Genomic DNA, 25,013 nt, shown 5'->3' on the forward strand with positions numbered 1-25,013 from the left:
TCCATGGAAACAACAAAAACATAATTCTGATAAACTTCAAAATAGTAAAATCCATATCTCCTGGTTCTGGTTAACATGTGTGCCAGTTATGGTTAACCTGTGAACTGTTATTCTGTCTCAGGATGAAATAAAAAGAATATCTCTTCATCTCCACAACCTGTACAATAACTAACACTTTCTTTGTTATCTGTACATCCTCGGCTATACTTCACATATATACAGAGTCAACGAAGAAACTTCATAATCTTTCTTCAGGGCACTATAAAAGAACAAGGGATGGTAAGATGGTCAAGTTGTTATTACATGTACATGTATTTCATTTTTGAGATTTGTGTGATGTACTCGATAAACTGACAGTGACACAATAAGTTCCATTAGGCTACACCGCCGTTGGAAAACATAGGGTATACTGAATGTCAAGTCAAAAGAATGAAAATTCGAAATTTCTCAGTTCAGTATTGTGTATGGCCGCCACTGCCAAACACCATCTCCTCATCGACTGCCTGATGCTTGTAGATTCTGCACCATTGCTCTTGCAAGGCAGCGTCAAGTTCCTGCAAATTCTGAGGTTGGTTCCTAAGACAACGAAGCCTTTTCCCAAGTGCATCCCAAACGTGCTCTATTGGATTAAGGTCAGGAGACCTCGATGGCCAATCCATGACGTTGATTCCAGCGTTTTGAATGAAATATCGTGTCAACAACGCGGTATGCGTCCGAGCATTGTCATGCTGGAACTGTAGACCTGGGCCCTGAGCCGCCATGAAAGGAATGATTTCAAGGGTGAGCTCCTTCCCGCTTGCAACATGCCAACGGCACGTTCATGTTGCACATTTGACAATCGTGGCATTTAAAGTACCGTTATAACCGTGGTTTAAAAGTATTTTTCAATTCTTGAGGCCAATGCAAACACGTGCGAATGAAGAAAACGTCGATGTGAAGATCAACTGCTTGTGCAAACCCTAATTTGGCACTAACGTCATTTGCACGACGGATGGATGGGTTTGAGTGGGTTTTGCTAACATTTTTCTGGAGTCAAAAGATAGGGATCCCATTTCGAATCCATAGATGTATCATCAGAGAAAGATCATTCATTATTTTTAAAAATTATATTTTGTGAAGTTTCTTTTTTGACTCAGTATATACAGTATGGTTCAAAATTATTGAGAATAGCTAAAGCATTTCATATTATTAAACGAGAACAAATCAGATAAAATTTAATGTATTGTGAAAGTGAACTGACCTTTTCATGTTGTGTAAGTAACAGTTTAATATTTTATCAAGTCTCCTTGAGCTTCACGGCACAGTCTAAGACGGGTAGGCATACTTCCTATCAGAGAGGTTAGTGTCTCGTGAGTTATGCTGTCCCAGTATCGGACCACTTCTCTCTTCATGTCTTCAATTTTTGTCAACCCCTTTTGATTCACACATTCCTTCATCATCCCCCAAATGTTCTCAATGGGATTTAAGTCAGGACTATATGCAGGAAATGGTAATGCAGTCACATTTTTCTCCTGAAACCACTGCTTGGCATGTTTTGCGGTGTGTTTAGGATCATTATCTTGCTGCAAATCCAGTCATTTCCATAAAACACATGTGCACTTGGAAGGAGAAAATTATCTAATATGTTAGTGTAGCGTTGACTTGTCAGATTTCCCTCAAACACACACAGCCGGGTCGTTCCTAATAAGGATAACCCTCCCCATACATGAAACTTTGGGCTGTATTTAGGTCGTCGATACAACGGTGCTGACGCAGACTTTGTCCATATTTTCACATTATTGGGATATACCCATATTGAGCTTTCATCAGTAAAAATCACATTTTCCCAGTCAAAGTTTTCATGTGCCAAACACCACTCAACACGCCTGTCTTTATGTTCTTGTTTCATGAGAGGAGAAGGAATTCCAGTCTTTTTCTCCCATCCAAGATCAATCAAATTTCTTCTAACTGTAGATTTTGATACAACTGTTGATCCCCTTTCTATCATTTCATACCTGATGTTGGAGATGCTTGCCCTTTGCTTTTTAGACGCTAAAATTCCCAGCCGGACGCGATCTGAGAAGTCCAATTTTCTGGGTCTCCCTGCTCCTTTCTGGTGCCCCAAATCCTTTCCCTCTTTAAAATTCTTCCTAATCCTATACACAGTAGAAAGAGGAGTTCCTGTTCTCTCTGCCAATGTATTTACATCATCAATTCCTTGATTACACAACTCAAAAATCAACCTTCTTTTATCTTCAGCAGACATTGTTGACAGTGCTGAGGAAAATGACGTCTGCTACAAATTCAGGGGAGGTAACTCTAATTGTATTATACTCAGTAGGCCAAGATGAGTTACCTCCCTTATACCATTACTTAGTTTTAAGTATCAGTGAATCAGTTGAGGTGTTAGGATAGCTCAAAGTAAGAAGAGAAATTCTCAATAATTATGAACCAGACTATATATATGTTAATACTACATTCAATGCAATACCATAGTGTAAGTATCACAGCCTTGCCTCCTTGTTTGGCCATATGTGGAGTACAGGTCAACTTCGCAAATCTTAAAATATTTGGAAAACTAAACCTGTAAACTGGACCTCACATTCAGGATCAGAGAGATCTGGTATAGATGTGAGCCTGAAAACCAGTGTCTAAGAACACATGGATCAATCCCTGGACACATTCTACAAGCCTAATTCTATGCTTTTGTAATACAAGGGATTTTAATGGTTGTGAAGTACTCTCTTTACCTCAAAGTATGGTGAGGTTAATACTGTCAATGACAAGACTGGGTGAGTGGGGTTTTACATCACTTTCAGCAAACCTCCATGTCACCTCTCCCATCTCCATTTTAGCTTGCTCTTGATGAGAGTGGGGCTTAGTGTCTAGGTTCAGTGAGTGAGTGGGTTCCTGCAGTATCACAACAGGGGCCACCAGAATGGGTCTAATACAATGTACTAGTACCCGAGTGGGGAAGTGAACCAAAGTTTTCTGTGTGACGAGTGAACGACTTAAGCATTGGACTACCCCACTGCCCCACGTGGGTTCAGCAACAATACACTACCTGAATCAAGTTTGTGAAGAAGTGCAAATTTACATATAGAATAAAAAAGATAAAATTCATTATGAATAAAAATATCCCACAAGACAGAACCAAATTCTATTTCAATGAATGCTTTATTTTCACATTAAGTATAATACAACAAATTGATGTTCATTGTGAAAATGTGAAATGTTAGAGCACATTTGATGCAGGACACTAACCACACTCTCAGCTTAACAGACAAACTGAACCCACCCTACCATCCATCGCCACACACCCCCTACAGCCTGACAATGGCTTCTATTTCAGGTACAATGGGAAAACACTGAGCTTTGAAGCTTGTACACAGTTCATTAACTAATGTGTTGCTGACTAGGGATTTCACAATACTATTCTTAGCCATAGCATACATGACGACCAATAACCTGTATTTATTCCTAGCTATCCTCAGTATTCTGTATGGATACCCAAACAAAATATTGTGTTTTGTATCATACTGTCATATTTTGAAATCCCTACAAGGAACAGTACCATCATTTTAATTGTTACTAGCTCCAAGTTTTATTTGCTTAGCATAACAGTCCATCACCCTCCCAAGCTGCCAGTTCCACCCCTTGTCAGCTGTAAGGAATGTGTGAAGAAGGGATGAATAGACCAGAGTATGGTAATGCCAGTTATTTCATTCCAAGTCAGTCTATTTCTTCTGCTTCTTCTTTTCTGCTTCTTCCTCTTTTTCCTTCTCAATCTCTGTAATATACTTCTCTATTTCCTCAGAATCTAGCATCTGAAAACAGTTAAATAACTGGAGTCAACCTAGCGCAAAAACACACCTTGAAAGCATTCAGCAATATCGTGATGGGGAATACCAGAAATGGGCTTCACACACTGTGCCCCTGTGGGGAAACAAACCTGGGGTTTGGGTGTGACAAGCGAACACTTTAACCACAAGACTACCCCACTGCCCCATCTTGGTAAGGGAAGTGCACAAGCCCTATTGTACGTAAGTGTGAATCTTTGTCCGCTGCCATTCATAGCACACTGCTAAAATAACAAGAGGACATTTACCCATAAGGGCTTTTGATAAGTGCTTTTTCTTCAGTACAGGAAGCTAATGACACAAGCTGAGCTGAGTTGAGTTTTATGCCACAGTCAGCAATATTACAGCTATATGGCAGGTTATGAGATGAAAAATCACAATAATTAGCTTACACTGCACATTGAGCAGCTGAAGTTTAAAATGCTACCATCCCACAAACACTAAATCTAGAGGAAGGACATAAATAGTTTTTCAAAGTTGTACGGTACTCATTTACAACTCTCATAACATTAAAACAAACATGCAAAACATTTCAAATGTAAACAGTACATAAACATATTTGAACTGATACTTTCAAAACAAAATATGAATACAGTTTAGAATGAATTGATAATTGTATCAGCTTAGAAAAAGTCCTAATGCATCAAAGTATCATGGCATCCCTACAGATATAACCGAGCTGTGGTACCTTGAGTGGTTGACCCCGCCTCATGACGGCCACCTCCATGTTCTTGCCACCTGACTGAACCACCTCCAACAGCGCCTTTAGTGTCAACTTGATACATTCATCTTCATTCTGTGTCAGCTCTTCAGTGTAGTGTTTCTCAAGGAATTCTCGCACGGTTTTAGCACTTCTTCCAATTGTGTTGGCCTTGAATAAACAAGAGAGAACTGACTAATCTGAATCCTGAAATTAATGCGAGCATTTTACTGATGCAAAAAATGAGTATGTATTCTTCTTGCATTATTATAATGATGCATTTCAGCCTGACCATGTCTACTTTGGACACCTGAAGACAGAAAACGTAAACCTCTTGTCATCTTTATTGTATTCAGGTTAGCATTCATCATAACAATACAGAATCAAACACAAAATTGAGACATCTCTCATAAGATCAATTGACAAATGAGCACTACTTTACATGACATTATATCCACTGAACCTACTCATTGTCAATTACTCACACGCATTACTAGTTACAATCACTGGCCATTGTTTAAAGTCACTCAACCACATCAGCCAAACCAGACATCCTACAACCACACAGGATGATTTCACGGTCTTTGCTCACCTTTAAAGTGTTGAGGGTGGAAAACGTTTATAAATGTTGTCGTAACACAAGTAGTAGCAAGCAATGATGTGATCAAACGTGGTAGTGTAATCAAAACACTGTCAGCTCACTGCTTAACAAGCTCAATTCAGGTTATTTGGTAAAAAACAAGTGTGAAAAGAAAATTAACAACATCAAAGATTCAGGGTGTCACATTTGATGATCAACACAGATAAATTTGTCAGGTCTAGGTCAGACAAACTCGTGTCATTTACCCACTGGAATATTAGTACAGCCATATCAACACAAATAAACATGATATATTATATGTTTGGAAGATCTGAGCATTTACTTGGCGAGCTTGTCTACACTGGTTGCCTGTCAGATACAGGATCCAGTACAAAATACTGCTGCTAGTGTGCCCCTGGACTTGCCGCTAGCTACATCTCAAATCTTTTTCAAAAGCACCAGCCTCATATATACCTATGATCTGGTTCCCTGTGTTTCATGGAGGCACAAACCACCCAATAAAACATTTGGAATCAAGACTGAAGAAACATAAGATACTGATGAACAACAAGGTACAATGTTTCCATGTTAAACAACTGCTCTTTGTGTACTTAAAGAAGCTGTTCACTCATATATTATATTCTTTCTTAGTACCCCTACTTCTAAATGCCTCTCGACCCGTGAAGGTCCCGGGGTAGAATAGGCCTTCAGCAACCCATGCTTGCCATAAAAGGCGACTCAGCTTGTCGTAAGAGGCGACTAACGGGATCGGGTGGTCAGACTCGCTGACTTGGTTGACACATGTCATCGGTTCCCAATTGCGCAGATCGATGCTCATGTTGTTGATCACTGGATTGTCTGGTCCAGACTCGATTATTTACAGACCGCCGCCATATAGCTGTAATATTGCTGAGTGCGGCTTAAAACTAAACTCACTCACACTCTAAATGCCTCTCAAAGAAGTCAGTAAACTAAAACCTATTCAACCAAAAGTGTCTGCAGACATTTTCACATATGTAAATCAAAACTATAAATGCCCTGTTAAATGAGTGAGTGAGTTTAGTTCTACTCAGCAATATTCTAGATATATGGTAGCAGTCTGTAAAGAATCGAGATGGGCCAGACATTCCAGTGATCATCAGCATGAACATCGATCTGCGCAATTGGGAACTGATGACGTGCCAACCAAGTCAGCGAACCTGACCACCCGATCCCGTTAGTCGCCCCTTACGACAAGCATAGTCGCCTTTTATGGCAAGCATGGGTTGCTCAAGGCCCATTCTACCCCTGATCTTCACAGGTCAAGTGCCCTATTAAACTTCCAGTGAGGAAAAGATGATAAAAGATAAAGTGGTTTAAGTTTTCATTATTGAATTCAATGTTAAAATGCAATGTTAACTACCTCTGTTACTGTGGAACCATTGATAAAACCCTGCAGAAACGATAAAGGCGAGTTGGATAGGGGATGGGGGAATGTGTATGTATGGATGTCAACTTTTGTGGTGGGGAAACATAATTCCAATCTCCATTTCATGATGTTGCACATACACTCCAAGAACCCACCTTCCATTCATGATATGTTCCCGAAGGATCTGTCTGGTAGAGATGGGCTGTCCCATCATAGTCGAAGCCGATGATCAGTGCCGACAAACCGAATGGTCTTCTTCCATTGCTCTGTGTATATTTCTGGAAATATAACAAAATGATGCTGACAATCTGCCTTCAGTAATTTGATAAAAAGTCCTTCCTTGAAATCCAAAAACACTTCAAGAACAAGTCTTCCCCGCTATACTTATCTGCCTGAAATAATACATTACACCAAATATGATGGATTATGCCTGAATGTGTGAGGGACGGTAGCCATAAGAAACACTGAAATGGACCTCATGGCTTGGACACCTAAAGCTACATGCAAACTGTAGAAAATGTAACATTGCTATACATATCTTATCGTGACCTCAGTATCGAGATAAGTATCATATCAAGAGGCAAGTGTATAAAGTATGGGAAATTCCTGACCTGTTTCAGCTGCGCAATATGCCGTGTGATGTATTCACAAGTAACAGGGTCCTCTACTGTCAGTTTGTGACTCTGACATTCGATCCTTGCACGATTGATCAGTATCCTTGCATCTGCTGTAAGACCTGTGAATGAGGAACATGGATCCATATCATAGCATCCAGGCTGAACGTTTGATATACAAATATTTATCATTAATGTTACCATAAGCAATATCGCCTACCATATCATGGCATGGGCATGATGTATTGGTGCTATTATAATCATGATGGCAATTCAACCTGTAGCTTGAAATGCGGCAACATTAACCATAAACTTATTCCCACACCATCCAGTATAGCAGGGATTTACCTACATCAGTTTGGTGGCAAAAGACATGGTACAATTTACAAAATCTGTAGTAAATGTTAAAAACTATTCACCAAATTGGAACTCAAACATTCCAAAACTATTACCATGTCGCAATTAGGCAATAACCATCATGTGTTGGCCAATTTCCGGGTGTTATTGAGTATTTGAAGCATGTGAATACATTTGGAACTGACTCCATCAGCTGGGCAATCCAATCTTGTGTATGAGTCAGTTTGGCAAAGACATGTTCGGGAGCTCATTTTCAGGAAAACAACAGGTGACTGTGTCCTACTTAAATCAAGAAGCAATTTCATATGTTAAGTTTCAGTTAAGTTTCAACCAACCTGCAAATGCGAGTGCGACATGGTCATCCAATAATGCTATCTTCCTCACAGTTCGTTCTTCCTGCAATTTCGCAACTGCTTTCTTCTCAACACCAAGAACGACGATGTTCTTACCCCGAACACCAACCTGAAAACATGCACAAATCTCTTGTGAGTGCGCCCAATTAATGTAGGTCATAATTACGGCCATGGGGCGGATACTACTTTTTCAGAAAGGGGGTGCACACTATTGAGCAGACTAAGGCTTAATCTCTGAATATGTATAATTTTGACAGTAACAAACAAACCTTTTGTAATTGTAAAGGATCCCCAGGGAGACAAGAGATTCAGAACCTGAGGAAATCTAGACTTGATTCATTAAAAGCTTTAGCACTGCAGAGAAGGCTTGGCAGTAAGCAAAATAATGTGGTTAAGGGACTGTGAGACAGACTGACTATTGAGAAAAATGCACATTTCATTTTCACCCGAGTTTCAATGGTCACTTAACAAACTTTCAGGACAAACCGGGGGCGCGCACCATTGCAAAAACACGCACACCAGCCCCACCTTCCTTGATGGTCGGTAAGGTTCAAAACGTTAAAAGGATTAAACGATCATCATTATGACAAAATCCCGGTCCGGCATCGTCTTTGCTTTGCGCTTTGTAAACGCAAAGCCAATAAATAACACCTTTACGATTAAACAGAAAGAAAACATACCGCTGTCGAGCCCTTCTTTACTGCTTCCTGAGCATATTCTACTTGAAACAAATGTCCATCGGGTGAGAAAACGGTAATGGCTCTATCGTATCTCGACGACATGCTTAGTTTTTCAGTTTTGCTGTTTCACAGGAAGTAGATGAACTTACGCTCGCACTGAATATATATATATTTTTATGAAACAAATATACCTTTATTTCCTTCATTTTCATCCTGAATAGGGTTGCATTTTTAGCATTGTTTTAAATAATAACACATTTTGTATTTACAGAAACAATACATATTAATGCAAGCTTTCGTCCAATGAAGACTCGATACGGTTTGACTGCAGAGGAACAAGTGCGCGGACTGGGGAGACTGGCCTTTGTCTGCCGATCTCTCACATCACGTTTTGCAGTCATTATCATTCGGTTTGGGACTTCGCAGTGATCAGGTACCAAGATGTCACTCGCGTTCGTGCCACCCCAGCAGAAGCAAAAAGGACAACCCCCTAATCAAACTACGATTCAGAAAGTAAGTTATCGATCAAATATGGTTGCCTCGGCTTTGTAGAAGGAATGTGGTCTGTGCACACAGACGGCAAAGAAGAACCCATCCTTTGTTCAATATTCATTCGTAAATCATGGCTGTCGTCGATTTCTGTTAGCAATAGATTGTTTGTTTTAATTGTATGTACGTCAGGAATAATGCATTTTAATATAAGACAATTGACCGGATCTTCCTTTGGCCGTCATTATTTGATTAGGCAAATGTCCAATGCGGGCTGTGTACATAATGAATTCGTCGATTGTGGACCGTTGTAGGGTCAGCTCTCCACTTTCATTCATACAGATTGTGAAGACTGACCACGTTGTCTCAGCGCTGTCTCGAGTATATCAACATGACAAAAATTGCAGTTCCTTTTAAAAGAGCAGCTGGTGAATATGGTATCTCATCGTGTGCGTAACTTGAGCACAAACCAGTGGCTATTACATGTATGGTGATCCATATACTAATGACCTTCTCTTTTATTGCAGATGTTGGATGAGAACAATCAACTAATACAGACAATAATTGATTATCAAAACAGTGGGAAAGCTCAAGAATGCATGCAGTAAGTTGGGAAACATTTCAGCCTGTAAATCCTGATTATTACTTAATGGGTTTTCTAGAAAACCCTAAACCCAAACCTAACCCTAACCTTATCTAATGCCAAGTCCAAAGGGTAAAGCGACACCCTAACCCCATGGAATAGTCATAATAAATAGATTATATTAATAGGGAGGGAACTCTTACCGTAAGTTGGCCATTCTTGGTAATCCTTAGAAAGTCTTGAACATAGTGGGCCAACATGAATAGAGCATTATCATTCCAAAGCAATATTTTGGTTGTTGAAAAGAACTTGACTTGTCCATTACGACAATTCAACACTGTCTTGCTTTGTTAAGAGGGCTTAAGTGTTCAAAGTTGCATGTCCCATTTGATTTCACATCAACATGTATAATGTAAAGTTGTGAAAGAATTGAGTCATAGGGCTAGTATGCTTATCAATTCAAATTATTTGGATAATGAATACATTTGCATATGGTTTTAGTTTTTAGCTTATCAGGAGATTTATTGAGGGATTATCAAGCTCACCCATTAATTATTCAATTAATCTGTTTTTCCCCTAGCTGTTATTTTGTGAAGTAGAACATTGACGATGTAATCAAGACATTCATAGGATTGTGTGGTTGATACTGAATGAATCTGTTCCCTAGGCCCCCATAGTGGGTGAGAATATTGAAAATGAAGTTAACCCTGGTTTACTATCAGGGAACAAGAAATGGTTTGTTGTTTACTATGCAAATGGAAAATTGAAGGAAGTATGAAAGGAAGTTTCACATGTTTGATTGTGTTGATGTGAGTTTATTCAACATATTAGAAGGTTGTTAATTGTTGAGACACCCTAACTGTAATATTAAATATTTAGCTTTTGACACTGACCCTTTGACTTCCATGATTAACTGTCAAAACCTCGTGCAGTCCATGTTAATTAATCAATACTTTTGTTGCAGATACCAACAGATACTGCATCGAAACTTGGTCTATTTGGCTACCATTGCAGATGCTAATCAGAATGTGCATGCTTTACTGCCTGTGAGTACTTGTTATCCCTCGTTTGTGACGAACAGAATCATCCAGACTGGAAAAGTCAGCATTAACAGAGTCAAGACAAAAAGGGTCTCTTTGTATCCATAATATCATAATATAACAAGAAGAAAGTTGTGTTGCTTACATTAAAGTGAGGTGAATTTTCACATCATTTGACTTATAGTTTGTTGATATGGATTGGTGGAACTTGCTACTTTTGCAGGCTCCTGGTCAGGGTAGTCAGGCCCAAGGCTCAATGCCTCAGCCGACACCGCAGATGACGCAGATGAGAGCCCCAGGGAATATGCCCAACCCCATGACACAAGGTAAGGAGTTAATAGTGTTTTAATACGAGACAGACCATACTCACATGTACATAAGCAATGCCTGTTTAGTGTTATTCCAATTCTTCAGTGTTCTGTTTTTTGGTACATACATGCTCATCCAATGTTCAGATTAAAATGTGAGGCAGGGATATATTCTGTTATCTATAGCATTTATTCCACTTGTTATGGCTCATTTTGGACAGGTCATTTACGAGAAACAAGCAGCATTTGGGGGAAACAATTGGTCTCTCTTGGATTTCACCAGTTTAAAACTTGTTGAACAAAATTGCCAGTCCTCATAATGGCCATATCTGTAGTTGTCCACTCCCAAATTCGAATGTTAGAGTTTAGTCTTTAATCTCATTTTTTTTTAGTAGTCCAGTGGTTAAAGTGCTCTCACTTCACACCGAAGACCCAGGTTTGATTCCTCACATGAGTACAATGTGTGAAGCCTATTTCTGGTGTCCCCTTCAGTGATATTGCTAGCATGTTGCTACAAGCGGCGTGAAACAATGGGCACACATTCTTGTTTCAGCTGGTTCAATGCAAGGAGGCAACCAGATGAGCCAGGCAGGGCCTGGCATGCCGCCAGTCAGCAGTCAGGCCGGTTTCTCTTCCCCCATGGGAAATCCCCAGCCATCTGGTGGTCCCTCTGGATTCCCACGGCCCCAGATGGGTCCACAACAATCCGCTCAGCAGCAGGCGAAGGGCAACATGATGCCTCAAGGTACTGACTCATGTTAAGTCACAAGTCCTGAACCAATTTGGGATGAAACACTTTTTGTTCATGGTGGCTCTTCCATAACATAATGATAATCCTACATGGAAATCAGTTGTCAACAAAATGATAACACATTATTTGTTTATTTTCTCCCCCACTAAGGTACAGTTTGTTGAGCCAAATTCTGATGCTCCTGGCGCAGTGTTACTAGAAAATTGATAAGAGAGGCACAAAATCTCACTTACTTCTTATATCCAAGTTTAGATTGGCTGTTGGACAATGTTTGAAAAAAAACAGGGTGGAGTCACTGGGTTCCTAGGAATGATAACATTTGATTTCTTTAGAAATAAGATTTGATTTCCATAACATTTCACCATTATAATAATTTTCACGGATCATGGGATCCTCTTCCTATTTAACTCTTCAGAACAGTCAGTCCTAATGTAAATGTAGTCTGTTATATGAGTGTTACAGTGCTTTTTAGTCCAAGAATATTAATAAAATGTTGACTTCCTTTTTAGGCCAGGGGATGACTAATCAGAATGGTAGTATGGGCAACCAGTCCTACACATTGCCGCCTCAGCAACAGCAGCAGCCTCCGGGTGGCTACCCCAGTCAGCAACAACCGATGATGTCCCAGCAACAGCCGATGATGTCGCAGCCACAGCCGATGATGTCACAAACTCAGCCCATGATGACACAGCCTCAGCCGATGATGTCCCAGCAGCAGCCTATGTCCCAGCAACAGCCGATGATCTCACAGGGCCAACAGCCACTGATGTCACAGAGCAGTAGCAGTCAGATGATGATGAACAACCAGAGCGGTATTCAGAGCAATTCCATTATGGGTGGACCAAGGGGACAGATGCCCCCTTCATCATATCGCCGCTCTCCACAAGGTGATTATCAACTTAACACAAAGCCAACAGTGCATCCTCAACTATTTACCATATCCTTTTTGTGTCTGCTATTGAATAGTACATAGACCTAGCTGCCCGTTTAATTGTTATTTATACTTTGATGACTGCAAGTGCCTTGCATCAAATTACTCCAGTTTAATGACTACTGTAGTTTGCATGGTCAGTGACAATGCCCTTCTTAAGTAGTCTGCCTTAGGCTCGTATAGATTCAGATTTAGAGGATGCACTGTACAGAGCTGTTTGCATTCATGGTTTGTGAAATTTTCTTGTCTGGTAGCATGGCAGTGTGTTTGTTTTGATGTTTGTTTGTTCGGTGTTCATTGAGGTTGAAGGCAAGGATCAAAAGGGTCAGGTTATGGCTTTCTCACGGTTGCACTTTTCAGAATGCTAAGTATTTGGGGAAATTTTATGCATAAATGTTTTATCACATTTTGGGGGATTTTTTATTTCCAATTTCCACTCGAAGGAACTCTGTCATGGTTGAACCACTTTTCATATGACTCCTTTCATTTAATGAGGTTGAGGGTTACTTATAGATACATAACCTTAACCAGCTCTTAACCATGCCAGGATATCGCTAATCATTAATATTGGTGGGTTGTTGCAGCTAACATAGTAACCAAAACGATCATTGTAACAAGAAAGTGGACAATGCAGACAGTGTTCTTTTGAAAATGTTTCAGCATGTTTTCTAGTTTCAGTTTCCAACACTAACTCCTCCCCCCCAGTTAGACGAGACTCTCGTGGCCATTTTCTTAGCCCGGAGGACGAGCATGACGAGTGTCCCACCTGTCTGACTTGCACACAGTCAAACACTTGTGACATCTGTCGCAGTTGGTCCCCCGAGCGTTGGGAGGACATGCGGGGCCGCCAAGAGCAGTCTCGTCGGCGCAGGGAAAGGAAAGCGGCTGATAAAGCCTCTCGTAGCAATACTACCAAAGATCCCAGCAGTGGGGCCACCACAGCCAAGAACTCCAGTAACCCTACTACCACTACTACCACTACCAATGGCGAATCTGCTGTGCCGGTAGCCGTGACTAAGTCATCCAGTGAGCGTGTGGAACGTGTGGCCACATGGACCCAACCCATAGCCCCATGTCCTCCTCCCATCCAGTCACAGCCAGTGTTTACTGTCGGGCAAGTGTTTTCTTTGTCCACGAGGCCTGCCCAGTCTCACTAAGGCAGACTTGAACTGCTCTCTTACTGCTCACTGCAACTGAGCATGCCGACCAAAGAACGTGGGACCTTGCCGTTTTCTATTAATCCTTTACCAACAAGACTAATCATGCTTGGGACATGACTGTCTGATTCTGGTGTATTTGTTCTCTAAAGAGCTAACTAATCATCTCTGCCCTAACTGTACTAAGCGTCGGTCGGTCAGTCAGATAGCTGTCGGGCTGGCATGTAGTGGCGGACTTCCCCTCCCTCCAACGCTGGTGCAGTTTGGGTCTGTGTTAGTTTGACTGAGGCATGCTCATCTGGCAACAAGATAGTTTCTAGACGAAGTAGATTCAGTGGAAACCTGAGACCGCCATGTCCGCTCACATAGAAGAGATTCTGCATCTGAGTTTTATCCATGTTAAACTCCTGATCAGTGTTCGAAAGTAAACAAACTAAATTCTAAAGAGTCTTGAAGGGCATTTAGAAGTGATATACATAGAAGCAAGAGTTTATTTGGATGTCAGCTTCTTTATTGTGATGGACACACTGTTTCGAAGTATATTCTTACTCTTTTCCTAGTTCTTTCATTCACCTGATGGAGTAAAAATAATATGCTTCTTAACGTGTCCATAACAATAAAGAAGTTGACATCTCCCAAAAAAGACTTTCCTTCAAATTATCACCTGTTATGTTTGGACCCCTTAGTTTCGAGCACTGAAAATTCAGGTTTAAATATCCTCAAGCCCATTCAACAGTTGGCACGGTTAAAATACATTGTTTTTCAGTCATTAAATAATTAGCCAGCAAGTGTAGTCTATTTCTGATTTTTAAAGATATTTGAATTTCTGAAAGCTAGCCACCGATACACCTTTTTTAACGTCATCACCTGCATTGAATATTCATAGCCATGCTTTACAACCAGGATAAAACTCAGACCGTGGATTGCAACATTTATTTCGAAACTGGTCAGCACTTGGGTGAGACAAAGGTATTCTCAGGTTTTGTGTAGCTTACAAATTACGAAAAACTGTTTGACAAAGATTTGAAGGTTCCAGTGTTTGTATGTGTTGACTGACCACATCATGTTGTACAGAGCTGCTTTTCTTTCAGAATCCATCTCATTCAGTTGAAAAGGTGTTGATCATTCACTGAACCAAACTGTCAAAACATCCCTTAAAGTCTATTTGAATGTCCTTTAATCTTGTTATCAGATGAAGCTGTTTTAGACATGCTAACATTTTATATTCCTTTCTTTCCTCTGGTCATGCTGGTCATCGTTTATTCTTTGAAATTACAGAATTTCTAAAGCAAGGTATTGTATTTCAGATAATAATGTTTGGTGGGAAAAACAGATGGGTATGCTACAAAATCTGAATTCCTTCTCAATCGAGGGTTATTTTGCATTAACAGAATTAATACCAGATATATTCTATTAACAATCACGCATCACATTCTACTGTCTCACGATCTTATCAGTAGTATTCCTTAAGTGGCGGTATTCTCACAATTGAAAAGCATTTGTATCCAATGATCTGATGGAAATGGACCATTCTCTGTATTTGTACTGATATATTCAAATATTTGGTTCCTCCCCTACTCCTTGTCTGTGAGAAACCTGCATGATTATATTCATTTTCTGTGTCAAATGTTTCTACATCACAAAACACCCATTGTATGTATATCCATGAAATAGTATCTATTTGTGAATGAACAATCTTGGAAATGAGTCCAGATTTTTTGGTTTTGTGTGTTGAACTCTCAACCCGTGTAGACCCTTTTGATCCTGTTGTCTGACAATATTGATATTCCTTTTGAGTTGACTTTTCTCTGTTTATATTTCTGATTGAGTGTTGAATGTACTCGTGAATGGCTGACCGGTTCCTCTTCTCTGGTACGCCTTGGTGTTGTGTTCTGGAGTCAGATTCTAGTCTATGGTTATATCGGGACACTTTCCTCTCTCCCCTGTATTCATGGTGTTGTGCAAAATGCAGTTTGGTTCAGGTTCATATTCCTAGATAACCATAGCAACAGTTCAGTATGACAGTCCTTTAATATGCTGACAATGGTATAATGTACAACATTAGCTACTGGCTGTGAAAATTTGTTTTTGCCAGCAGCCATTTTGTCATTGTATGTAAACATATGCTGTCCTTGCAGAATATCTGTTTTGGTTTCTGAAAGAAAAATCCTGCCTTAGGGGGATGTTTTCCTGTTGTTAGTGGTGTTTGAATGCAAAGAATGGTTTTTAAGATGCATGTAGATTCTCTATGACACTTTTAAGTAGTTCTTAATATGTCTCAAATCACATTTTTAAGCTGTAAGCAATGGCCTTTTTAAGTCAAAATGGTGTCTGTAGTAACCCAGTTGTCAAATGGGGTCTATGGTAACCCAGTTGTCAAATGGGGTCTATAGTAACCCAGTTGTCGTATGCCATGTGCAGAGGTGTTTCCAAACCTGTGAGCATGGCTTGAATCTTGCAATCTCCATCATCATGTCTAGTTTTATATGTGCTATCCCCATGCTCCCTGGTTCCCACTTAACTTGTAAACATCAAAAGCCAGTACACATTTGGGTTTTCCTCTCACATCAAAATGGCATATAACTGCGCGGTATGCATTACGTAAACATGCTGTCAGCTATACACTGTGAGGACTTGATTTTTCAAATATGTTTTTAATCACTCATTTTTTCTGCAGGTAATTTCCAGTGTTGGTTAGTGTTTGGCTTTAAAACCCTATGATAAGGCCATGAAAAACAATGTAGGTAATAATATCTTGAAAGAAAATACATAACCACACTTGCCTTAAATAATATTGGACGCACACCCCCAGACAAGCTGTTTCATAATATGTGAGGCCTTCATAGTCACTAATTATTCATTGCCTAGCTAGATCAGTGAGAATGCAACATTCCATTGTGTTATGACTGAAGGGTGGAATGGGAAGGGGCAACCAATTCCAACCAATGAGTGAGTTTGTTATAGACTGTGTCATTGTACTATTCGTCCTTAAACTTTGAAAGTGATCTCACTCAAGATAAATATATTCGGGCTGATGTGTCACACAAAAGTTAGAATATGGAATTATTTTCATAATGTTAGTTAGTTGTTTAATACCACACACAGCACAAATCCAGGTCTGGAAGTGCATGAATGAGTGATAGTCCATTGAGTGATATCATGAACATGACTCATTGAGTGTGCAATTTGGACATGATGGCATGCATCAAACATGTCCGCAAACCTGACCACTTAGTTTGTTATTGTAACTTGTGTAATGCCTGCTAAGATGTCATATTTTCATTTATAACAAGAACAATAAAGAAGTTTGTTATCTTTTACACTGAATCTGTCTTGGAATAGTGGCCTAATTTGAAGTAGTGTAGTGACCAGCACCTCAAAAAATAGGTGAACATTTAAGTTGGAAATTTTTTTCATGAATAAATCTTAAAGTGTTTTAACCAGTTATGACTGATGTCAGTGGTAGGCCAAGCAAATGCTGCTGAACAGTGAGGATGTCACCAGAAAGGCAGTTTAATGGGTTTTTATGTTTTGAAATTAGATTCACGGCGTTGGGTTTAATTTTTTAATGTTGACCTTATTGTGGGTTGTGCAGACTGTCTTGACAAGTTGTGGTTGCTTATTCAAACCTTGTTATGCATTGTTGGTAGTGCTGTTGATAATGTGTATTTCCTACTTTGCCTGAATTGATTAGATGTAGACTTCATGCTCTTGTCCACATTGACGTGTACTTGTTCATTTCATCCCAGCTCATGTTTGCAGTTAATCTTGTCCAGTGATGTATCCTATGTTGAACTAATCTACATCTAAATAGTGCTGCAAGATCGTTTGCTGAATGATCATTTTGTTTCAGTTTCTTACAGAGACTTGATGATCTCTTTTTCAGATTTCTTTCAATGAAAATGTGATAATTCTGATACATTTGTGATAGTACTGTGTGCTTTAATATCTCTCAGATGTAAGAGTAATTAATAGGAATCTAGGTCTTATGTTGAGTCTCTTTTCTTCCACAGGCCAGCAGTACAACCAGGCGCCGGGCCAGGGGGGCTACCCCCAACAACCGTTCAGTGGTCAGCAGCCTTACTCCCAGCCCCAGGGACAACAATCCTTCCCTCAACAGCCCGGCTACTCCCAGGCCCCCAACATGCCCCCCCAGGGACAATATGCCAACTACCAGGGTCAGGCACCACCCCAGCAGCGTTATAATCCTTTTAACAGACCCCAGGGTAGCATGGCACCGAACTCTCCCATGCAGGGGAGTCCGATGAACAGCCAGATGAGTGGGCAAATGTCCGCTCAGGGCCAGGGGATGGGGGGTCAGATGCAGTCCATGCCCCCTCAAGGACAGATGAGTGGAAATATGCCTCAGGGGCAAATGCAAGGTGGACCTATGTCGGGTCAGATGCCGCCGAGCCAGGCTCAAGGTAGCTATGGTTACAACCAGAACCAGTACTGAAGTAGGAACCTGATTGGCTTACATCTGTCGTTAGTCGAGGCGAGATAAGCAGGGGTAACTGATAGTGGTTTCAGATGAAGATAAATGCATAGCATTCATCTGTACAGTTGTAGTGGCAGTATGGTCTTTGTAAACTCGACCAATGGCATTGAATAACAGCTGCTTAGGTATTGGTGTAATGCATTGGATCTGAATCCCGGTCGTTTGCAAAGCTTCCTTGAAAAAAATAACAACGAATCGGTGTCGTGTTCTTTACTTGTGTCTTAATTCTATTCTTGAGGAAGTTGATTACTATTCCCACTCCCACGGAGTGTCCATCAGTGTGAGCGCCTTCAGATGAAGAAAATGTGGTCTTCTTGATCAGTTTTGAAGGTTGCAGTTTAGTATGGTGGTATAAAGATGTTTTGGATATCTTGGACATCAATGTTAAAGATGAAATTATCGTTCCTTTTAACCATTTTGAGGATTGTGAAGTCTCTGCATGGGTTTGACAGTAATAAGTAATCTCAAGTTTTGTATATGAAAAAGATCTGTTAAAGAGTTTCTCTGCCTACAGTTAGGGTCAGTGGGTCTTCCTAAAGTCTAAGTTACTTTGCTCTGACTCAAATTAATTTGAAGCCCCTAGTCTTCGGTCGTAAGACACAAAATTGCAGTTTTCTTGCATGGCCTAGTTGTCAATGTTTCTGAGTCTTTTTGTGCACTTTTGAACGGGGATTTTGAAGACATATTTTGGTTTAAATGTAGATTTTCATTGTCCTGGCAATATGATAAAATTGGAATTTGTTGTCTAATGTTATTGCTTAGACACACAGTTAAAAAGAGGTAAAATGAGCTTTCACTTACAGGAGTCGTTACTATTTTTACTGGTCAAACACTTGAACTCTTCCCTGACTGAGAAAAGCTGATAAAGTAGGTCTCTGCGCATTTATCTTATTTATGATGTGCACAACAAATTCTAACATATATTTTTTCCTCATAGTTTTACACCTAAGTACCACGAAAAATATTTCTGGTGGATAATGTGGTAGAATCTTAGGTTTGGAACTAGCTTTGATCACATCGATACAACTCTGTAGAACTATACCAGGATCTGAACATCCATAGAAATCTCATGTTAAACATGGGGAAAATCAGCCTTTGAAAATGCTATTGTCAGAAACATGTTCTTGCCAAGTAGAGAAATGTATAATTTGTAATCGGTGCAATAATGACTAGAGATTGTAGTCAACAAATCATTCCTTATCAACTTAAATTAGCAATTTCTTCCTTTAATGGTTGATGTAGATTTTAGGAACTTAGGCAAACTAAGTTTAAATGGTTAAGGTGATGGACAAAATTGTTTTTCAGTATTTCTTGACTGTTGTGGGAAGGAAATTTGTACATAGTCTTGTAATCTCAATCATAATCAAGATTAGGTGATTGGCTGGATGGTGCTCAATGTTAGATTATGAAAGCATTATTTTGGTGATTCAAGGTAGTGTTTTCACAAAGATTTTATTTTCTAACTGTTAAAATTTGTGAATCAACATAAGCGGATTTAGTTCTGAGCATAAGTGTTTTTATATATACAGTATTGTTGACCTACATGTTGCTGTTTACACATCTCTTTTAACTTGAGTTGTTTCCCTTGGATCTCGTCACAGATTTTTCACTTCTTGATCACTGTTGGATCTCGTGGTTGCTAATGGATGACCTCAAGTTCTGCTTATGTTATTGGCGATGGTTTGATGAGAATTTTGAACAGACATTTTTCTGATGGTTTTGGTAAGAAGATTGACTGGTTGGTAGTCAGGTTTATACTTCATGTTCTGGTATTAAGGAAATGGCAAATATTCACGTTTGCTCCTTGTTTTCTACATTTGATGCCACTTTCATATCATATTTTTCAGGATCTCTTGGTTTTAGGGTCTGTAATGTTAAAAGACATGATAGATAAATATTATATGATTGATATTGCCTGGTTATTGCAGTCAAGATTCTGGTAGAAATTTCTGTATGGTAATAAAGTTACATAACTCCAGCCATCATTGCGGAGAAGTGTGATATGTGTGTTCTCAAAGATGACAAAACTATCTGGATCAACTTAAGTCAACTATGTGGAATACACAGAATGTTTCTCCTGGATCTAACTATTTTTAATTTTTTTTATTGCAAAATGTTTTTTCTAAATAACCAAAAATCATTTTGTATATTTAGGCCCAAAAATGAGGAGGCCGGCATATTTGTCCTGCAAATAGTGTCCACCTTGCATTGCCCTTGAGCCAATGTGACAATTATTTATTACTTCAAGGGTTGTATGTACAGGACATTTTACTTAACTTTCTTATGAGAATGACTTAATAAATGTGAAGCAATTCCAGAACAATGTGATATCATTTGTGGATGTTTCCATGGTTACATGAGGTATATATGCTGGTAAGTGCTTGAGGTGTTGGAATTTTATCAAACCATTGTGATTTTCATCACACTAGAAAAAAACTGTCTGTACATATCTTTTTGTCAATGCCAAAGCCAGTACTGTGAACATAACTGTGTGCCTATCTGTTAGTTTTGTCTTTCTTTGTCTTTTCTTTGTTTTTATTTCTTCGGTTTTGATATATGTCCCTGATCTGCAACAGATGACTAGATAGTTGGAGCTCAGAGATGGGAACATTGGTCAATCCAGTTTTCAGGTATTTGTAACACTTGGAGATATTGACAACACAGATGTGTATGGTGTTAGAGAGTCCTGTTGTTCACAATGGTTGGAACAAGGATTCATTGACCTGTTCTGAAGATACTTGGCCCCAAAAGGCTTTTCAGAACGAATCTAGAGACCATGAGCATAATTCCTGTAGAGACTAAACAGATTTTCTTGAGTACGTATCTTCAGGAACAGTTTGCAAGTAGAGTCTGATCGAGTCAATCAAATATGTTGAAGCACAGCGTGGAACTAAAGGTTATTGCTGCTGGAAGTGTTGATTTCAAAAGCTAGAACAATGTAAGTCAGATTGGTTCTTTGTTTTGAACATGATCAATGGCAAAATGAGTGACAAGGAGAAAATGTGTTTCTTGTGATCTGGATCTAAGTCAAGTAAACAGGCTTTTGGATTTAAATGCAGGTAGCAAGTGTATTGATTCAATATTTTGGTTTTGTGACCATTTAATATTTATAGGCACATGCCTTCTTTACAATATTTTATCTTGAGCATTTTTCTATATCTTAATGGATTCGATGTTGGTGAGTTAGGTGTTGCAGTATTCAAGAGTAAGTTTGTCTGTGCAGGAATTGTCTCAGGTCAACGTCGGTACATTGATATCACATTATTAAGAATGACCATTACTGGTTTTTGTTTCTGAGGACTTGAAACCTTTATTAAAAAGTTCCTAAGAAATTGTTACCTGTGAAAACTGCTTCCTTCATTGTCTACCAATTTCTAAATATTTCTATCAAAGATTGTTTGGTTTCATATCAATTAAAGAACTGGTTATGTTTTTATCCTTTTTTGTAATCCTGAAAAATGATTTCATTATTGTACATTCCAAAACTCTTTTGATGTTGTAAATGTGAATGAATTGTTGTCAGTTTCCAATGAAGCCAAGATCAACTACACTCAATTGAACACTAGGTGGAATATTTTTGTAATTGCATTTTATCCACTCAGTGAATTGTTTGTGTAATAAAATTTATGTTATATTTGATTCAAAACGCTATGAAAACCCGAAGCCCTAAATTGTAATTATATCATGAATCTATTGCAGTTCTTGAGCAAGTTGAATACATTTGAAAGTATGACCTGTTCTGAATTTTTTGGTTAACACATTTAAATCTTATGGGAATAAAATGGAAGATATTATAAATGATTTAAGTTCAGGATATTATTTCACTAGATGAATTTATTTGTAATATCATACAAGGTTTGAAATTTTTTATGTGCTCCATTTCGGTAAATATTTGTTAATAATATGGCGACATGGTTTATTGTTTGGTTTACTGATTTGTTTGTTGAGCATTTTTAATAAATAGGATTTGGGATAAATAATGATATAAATAAGCAAAATGGTCTGGATGTTGTTAATACTTGATGTGGATTGGTAGGTGATTGAATACAATAACATTCCAATTTCATTTTTGTGTAAATATTGTCAATCCAAAATCTGTGTTGACAAAGTGCTGTATTTTCAATTTTAGTCAAACTAGAAGCATTTTGATATTTCTCCTTGAAGTGATTTATCATCAGTAGTATTTCTATAAATGTCTGCTTTCTTATTGAGAATTTTTATGAAGTTTATAATGTTTATATTGGCTTATCAGTAAACCAAACTAACAAATCTGTGGCCAAATAGTTTTCTTATTGATCCTAACTTACGTTGGCAATTCTTGCTAGTGACATGAGCCCAGTTATAAAGGTGACTAGAGAATTGCCATTTTGAGAACATTTTCTTTTTAAAATACCACTAATTTCTTAACAATGGGATGTCCAGCATTATGAAACTGGTCAGAACTGAAACATGTCTCTCATTGCATACTTGAGAGTATTCAATGCATGTATCTCTTAAAGAGATTGTCTGTGCTGAATAATTCACACAAAGTGAATCCTGTGTATGTGTTGTGGAATGTTTTGACACTTGATATGGATATCTTAGATGATAGTGTTCAGCAATTTGTGTTGTGGAATAAGCATATGTTCATTCTAAAAGCAAATACTCAAAAGTTTTGGAGTAGACAGATCATAAAAAGTTTGTTGGTGACTGTGGCAATGCGATCAGTGTTAACTATATCCCAAAAGAACTTCTTTCATGGCCGTTATCTTCAGCAATATTTTCAGTATTATGACATCCATCAATATATGTGCATGCACTACTAGGACCTATAATAGTTCTGGGGGCACATGGGTAGCCTAGTAGTCAAAGCGTTTGCTCATCTTCTCAAAGGCTGGGTTCGATTCCCACATGGGTACAATGTGTGAAGCCCATTTCTGGTATCCCAAACCCTCATATTGCTGGCATACCTCATAATTGGCTTATAACAAACTCACCCAGTCATGCTACAGTTTATGTGGATAGGAATCTGGCTCTAAAGCTTACATTCTTTACTTTTAATTCTCTTGATGTTGATACAGCAGGGCGACAGTAAAGTACCATATCTTGGCATTACTTTGGAGTGAGGCTGGGGTATAGAGCCGCCGATTACCCTCTTATGAGAGGTTCCATCCTCTAGAACACACAGTTGGTCAGACACGTCCAGGAGTGCATGCATATACATTGTGCAAAGCTTTTGTTATCAGGTATCATGTATTTGCTCTTTTACATATCTTGTCAACACATTTTGCTTGAAATAAATTGTGAAAATGGATGGCAGTTTTGTACTATTTCGTCTGAACAACTGGCTCCGATACTAGTTTTCCAGTATCGTTCGGTGAATGTTTTGAATCAGTGTTCAGAATGAGGGATGGCAGAATAGTTGATAAAAGTCACCTTTAAAACTCGGGTTCGATTCCCTACACGGGTACAACGTGTGAAGCCCATTTCTGGTGTTTCTCCTCCTCTCTCTCCTCCCCTCCCAACCCACTTCACCCCAACCCACTTCACCCCCATGCAGTGATATTGCTTGAAGTTGTGTAAAACTAAACTCACACCAGAATGTTCTCGTATAACCAGGCAAACCACTGAAATCTCCAGCCAATGGAAATGACTCCAGAACGAGAATTTGAAACGCATTAACTTTCAATTCATCGAGTTGCACCTACCTGGTACAGTTACTGTCCGGGTAATAAAAGGACAAGGATATCAGGTCTTCCAGGGTGTCCCTTCTATCGAGGGAAAAACCCTTTGAAAAGCCTTCATGCTTTCAATTGGCACGGCTCCCACGGCCGAAAGCTATGATTACACGATGCCATTTAGAAAGTGGTCAAATGCAACATATGTCATATTTGGGATTACACTGTCTCAGTAAAGTACAGATCCCAGCTCTTTTGTTAGGTCCAGTCCATCCGGGATTCGAACCCACACCCTCAGAGTCTGACATGCGTGTGTTCACCGCAGCCATTTGTAACCATTTATGGTGAAATTTTACTAAACGCGGTGCAAAATCATACACTTTCTACCACTGAAATGTATTTTAGAATTTCGAATCTGATTTTTGATATTCCAACAGTGACAGCTATACCTTAATATATGACGATCTGGCTCACAGTATTTACTATTTCAGCATTTTTGGGCCATGTTTTATAAAAGGGATCTTGCCACTGAAACTTAAAATTAAGATGAAAGAAACAGAAATATGTTCCTAAAATGCTAACATCTGATCTAAATATGGAATTATTTGGATGCTCATGTCAACGTCTACACGCAAAGATCTGGGTAAGAATGAGTGCGGCGTAAAACTAAACACACTCTCTCATTCACTCGCTTCACCTACTCGTGCTCGTCGTAAGAGGCGACTGACGGACTTCATGCCTTGGTTAACACGTCATCCTATCCCAGTTGGGTAGACTGATGCTCATGATGTTGATAACTGGATTGTCTGGTCCAGACTCGATCATTTAGAGACCGAGGCCATATAGTTAAAATATAGAGTGCGGCGTTAAGCAACAAACAGAATCACATCAACATCTAAAGGGATTATAACATTATTACAAAAGTATCGATTTCTACTTAATTCATGCATTGTTAGTTGAGAGTACCATACCTGCATTGTAAGTATGTTCAGTTATTGGCCGAACACCTCTTTGGTGGTGAGTAAATATTCTGATTGTGTGTAAACTCGACAAAGAACGATCGATTTT

The 25,013-nt window shown here is 39.1% G+C and overlaps 2 protein-coding genes across 4 annotated transcripts; one reads left to right on the plus strand and one right to left on the minus strand.

Moving 5' to 3' along the window:
- Positions 1 to 3,121: 3,121 nt before the first annotated feature.
- LOC137257371 (proteasome subunit alpha type-7-like) lies at positions 3,122 to 8,686 on the minus strand. Its single transcript, XM_067794698.1, has 6 exons — positions 8,532 to 8,686; positions 7,834 to 7,960; positions 7,139 to 7,263; positions 6,683 to 6,805; positions 4,528 to 4,710; positions 3,122 to 3,806 (listed from the first exon to the last, which is right to left on the minus strand). The coding sequence occupies exons 1-6, from the start codon at positions 8,631 to 8,633 to the stop codon at positions 3,717 to 3,719; spliced, it is 750 nt and encodes a 249-aa protein (XP_067650799.1). The 5' UTR covers positions 8,634 to 8,686; the 3' UTR covers positions 3,122 to 3,716.
- Positions 8,687 to 8,860: 174 nt separating this feature from the next.
- Positions 8,861 to 23,581, plus strand: LOC137257372 (protein SSXT-like). 3 transcript variants are annotated; one of them, XM_067794699.1, is made up of 8 exons: positions 8,875 to 9,044; positions 9,548 to 9,624; positions 10,568 to 10,649; positions 10,867 to 10,969; positions 11,505 to 11,696; positions 12,212 to 12,589; positions 13,306 to 13,747; positions 17,804 to 23,581. In XM_067794699.1, exons 1-8 carry the CDS (start codon positions 8,973 to 8,975, stop codon positions 17,994 to 17,996), a joined length of 1,539 nt encoding a protein of 512 aa, XP_067650800.1. In that variant the 5' UTR covers positions 8,875 to 8,972; the 3' UTR covers positions 17,997 to 23,581. The 3 variants fall into 3 exon arrangements, with proteins under 3 accessions (XP_067650802.1, XP_067650800.1, XP_067650801.1); XM_067794701.1 differs by lacking the exon at positions 13,306 to 13,747 and having other exon boundaries at positions 8,861 to 9,044; XM_067794700.1 differs by lacking the exon at positions 17,804 to 23,581 and having other exon boundaries at positions 13,312 to 13,887.
- The last annotated feature ends 1,432 nt before the right edge of the window (positions 23,582 to 25,013 follow it).

Source organism: Haliotis asinina, chromosome 12 (genome assembly GCF_037392515.1).
Source record: "Haliotis asinina isolate JCU_RB_2024 chromosome 12, JCU_Hal_asi_v2, whole genome shotgun sequence".
NCBI classification, from domain to species: Eukaryota; Metazoa; Mollusca; class Gastropoda; order Lepetellida; family Haliotidae; genus Haliotis; species Haliotis asinina.

What these genes read in the sequence shown, in the direction of transcription:
- LOC137257371 (XM_067794698.1), bottom strand. Translation starts at nt 8,633, where the DNA reads ATGTCGTCGAGATACGATAGAGCCATTACCGTTTTCTCACCCGATGGA. An exon ending in GAACATATCATGAATGGAAG is followed by an intron (nt 4,711 to 6,682) that starts GTGGGTTCTTGG and finishes TGTTTATTCAAG; the next exon opens with GCCAACACAATTGGAAGAAG. An exon ending in GGCGGGGTCAACCACTCAAG is followed by an intron (nt 3,807 to 4,527) that starts GTACCACAGCTC and finishes AACTGTTTTCAG; the next exon opens with ATGCTAGATTCTGAGGAAAT.
- LOC137257372 (XM_067794699.1), top strand. Translation starts at nt 8,973, where the DNA reads ATGTCACTCGCGTTCGTGCCACCCCAGCAGAAGCAAAAAGGACAACCC. An exon ending in ATGTGCATGCTTTACTGCCT is followed by an intron (nt 10,650 to 10,866) that starts GTGAGTACTTGT and finishes CTACTTTTGCAG; the next exon opens with GCTCCTGGTCAGGGTAGTCA. An exon ending in ATATCGCCGCTCTCCACAAG is followed by an intron (nt 12,590 to 13,305) that starts GTGATTATCAAC and finishes CATGTTTTCTAG; the next exon opens with TTTCAGTTTCCAACACTAAC.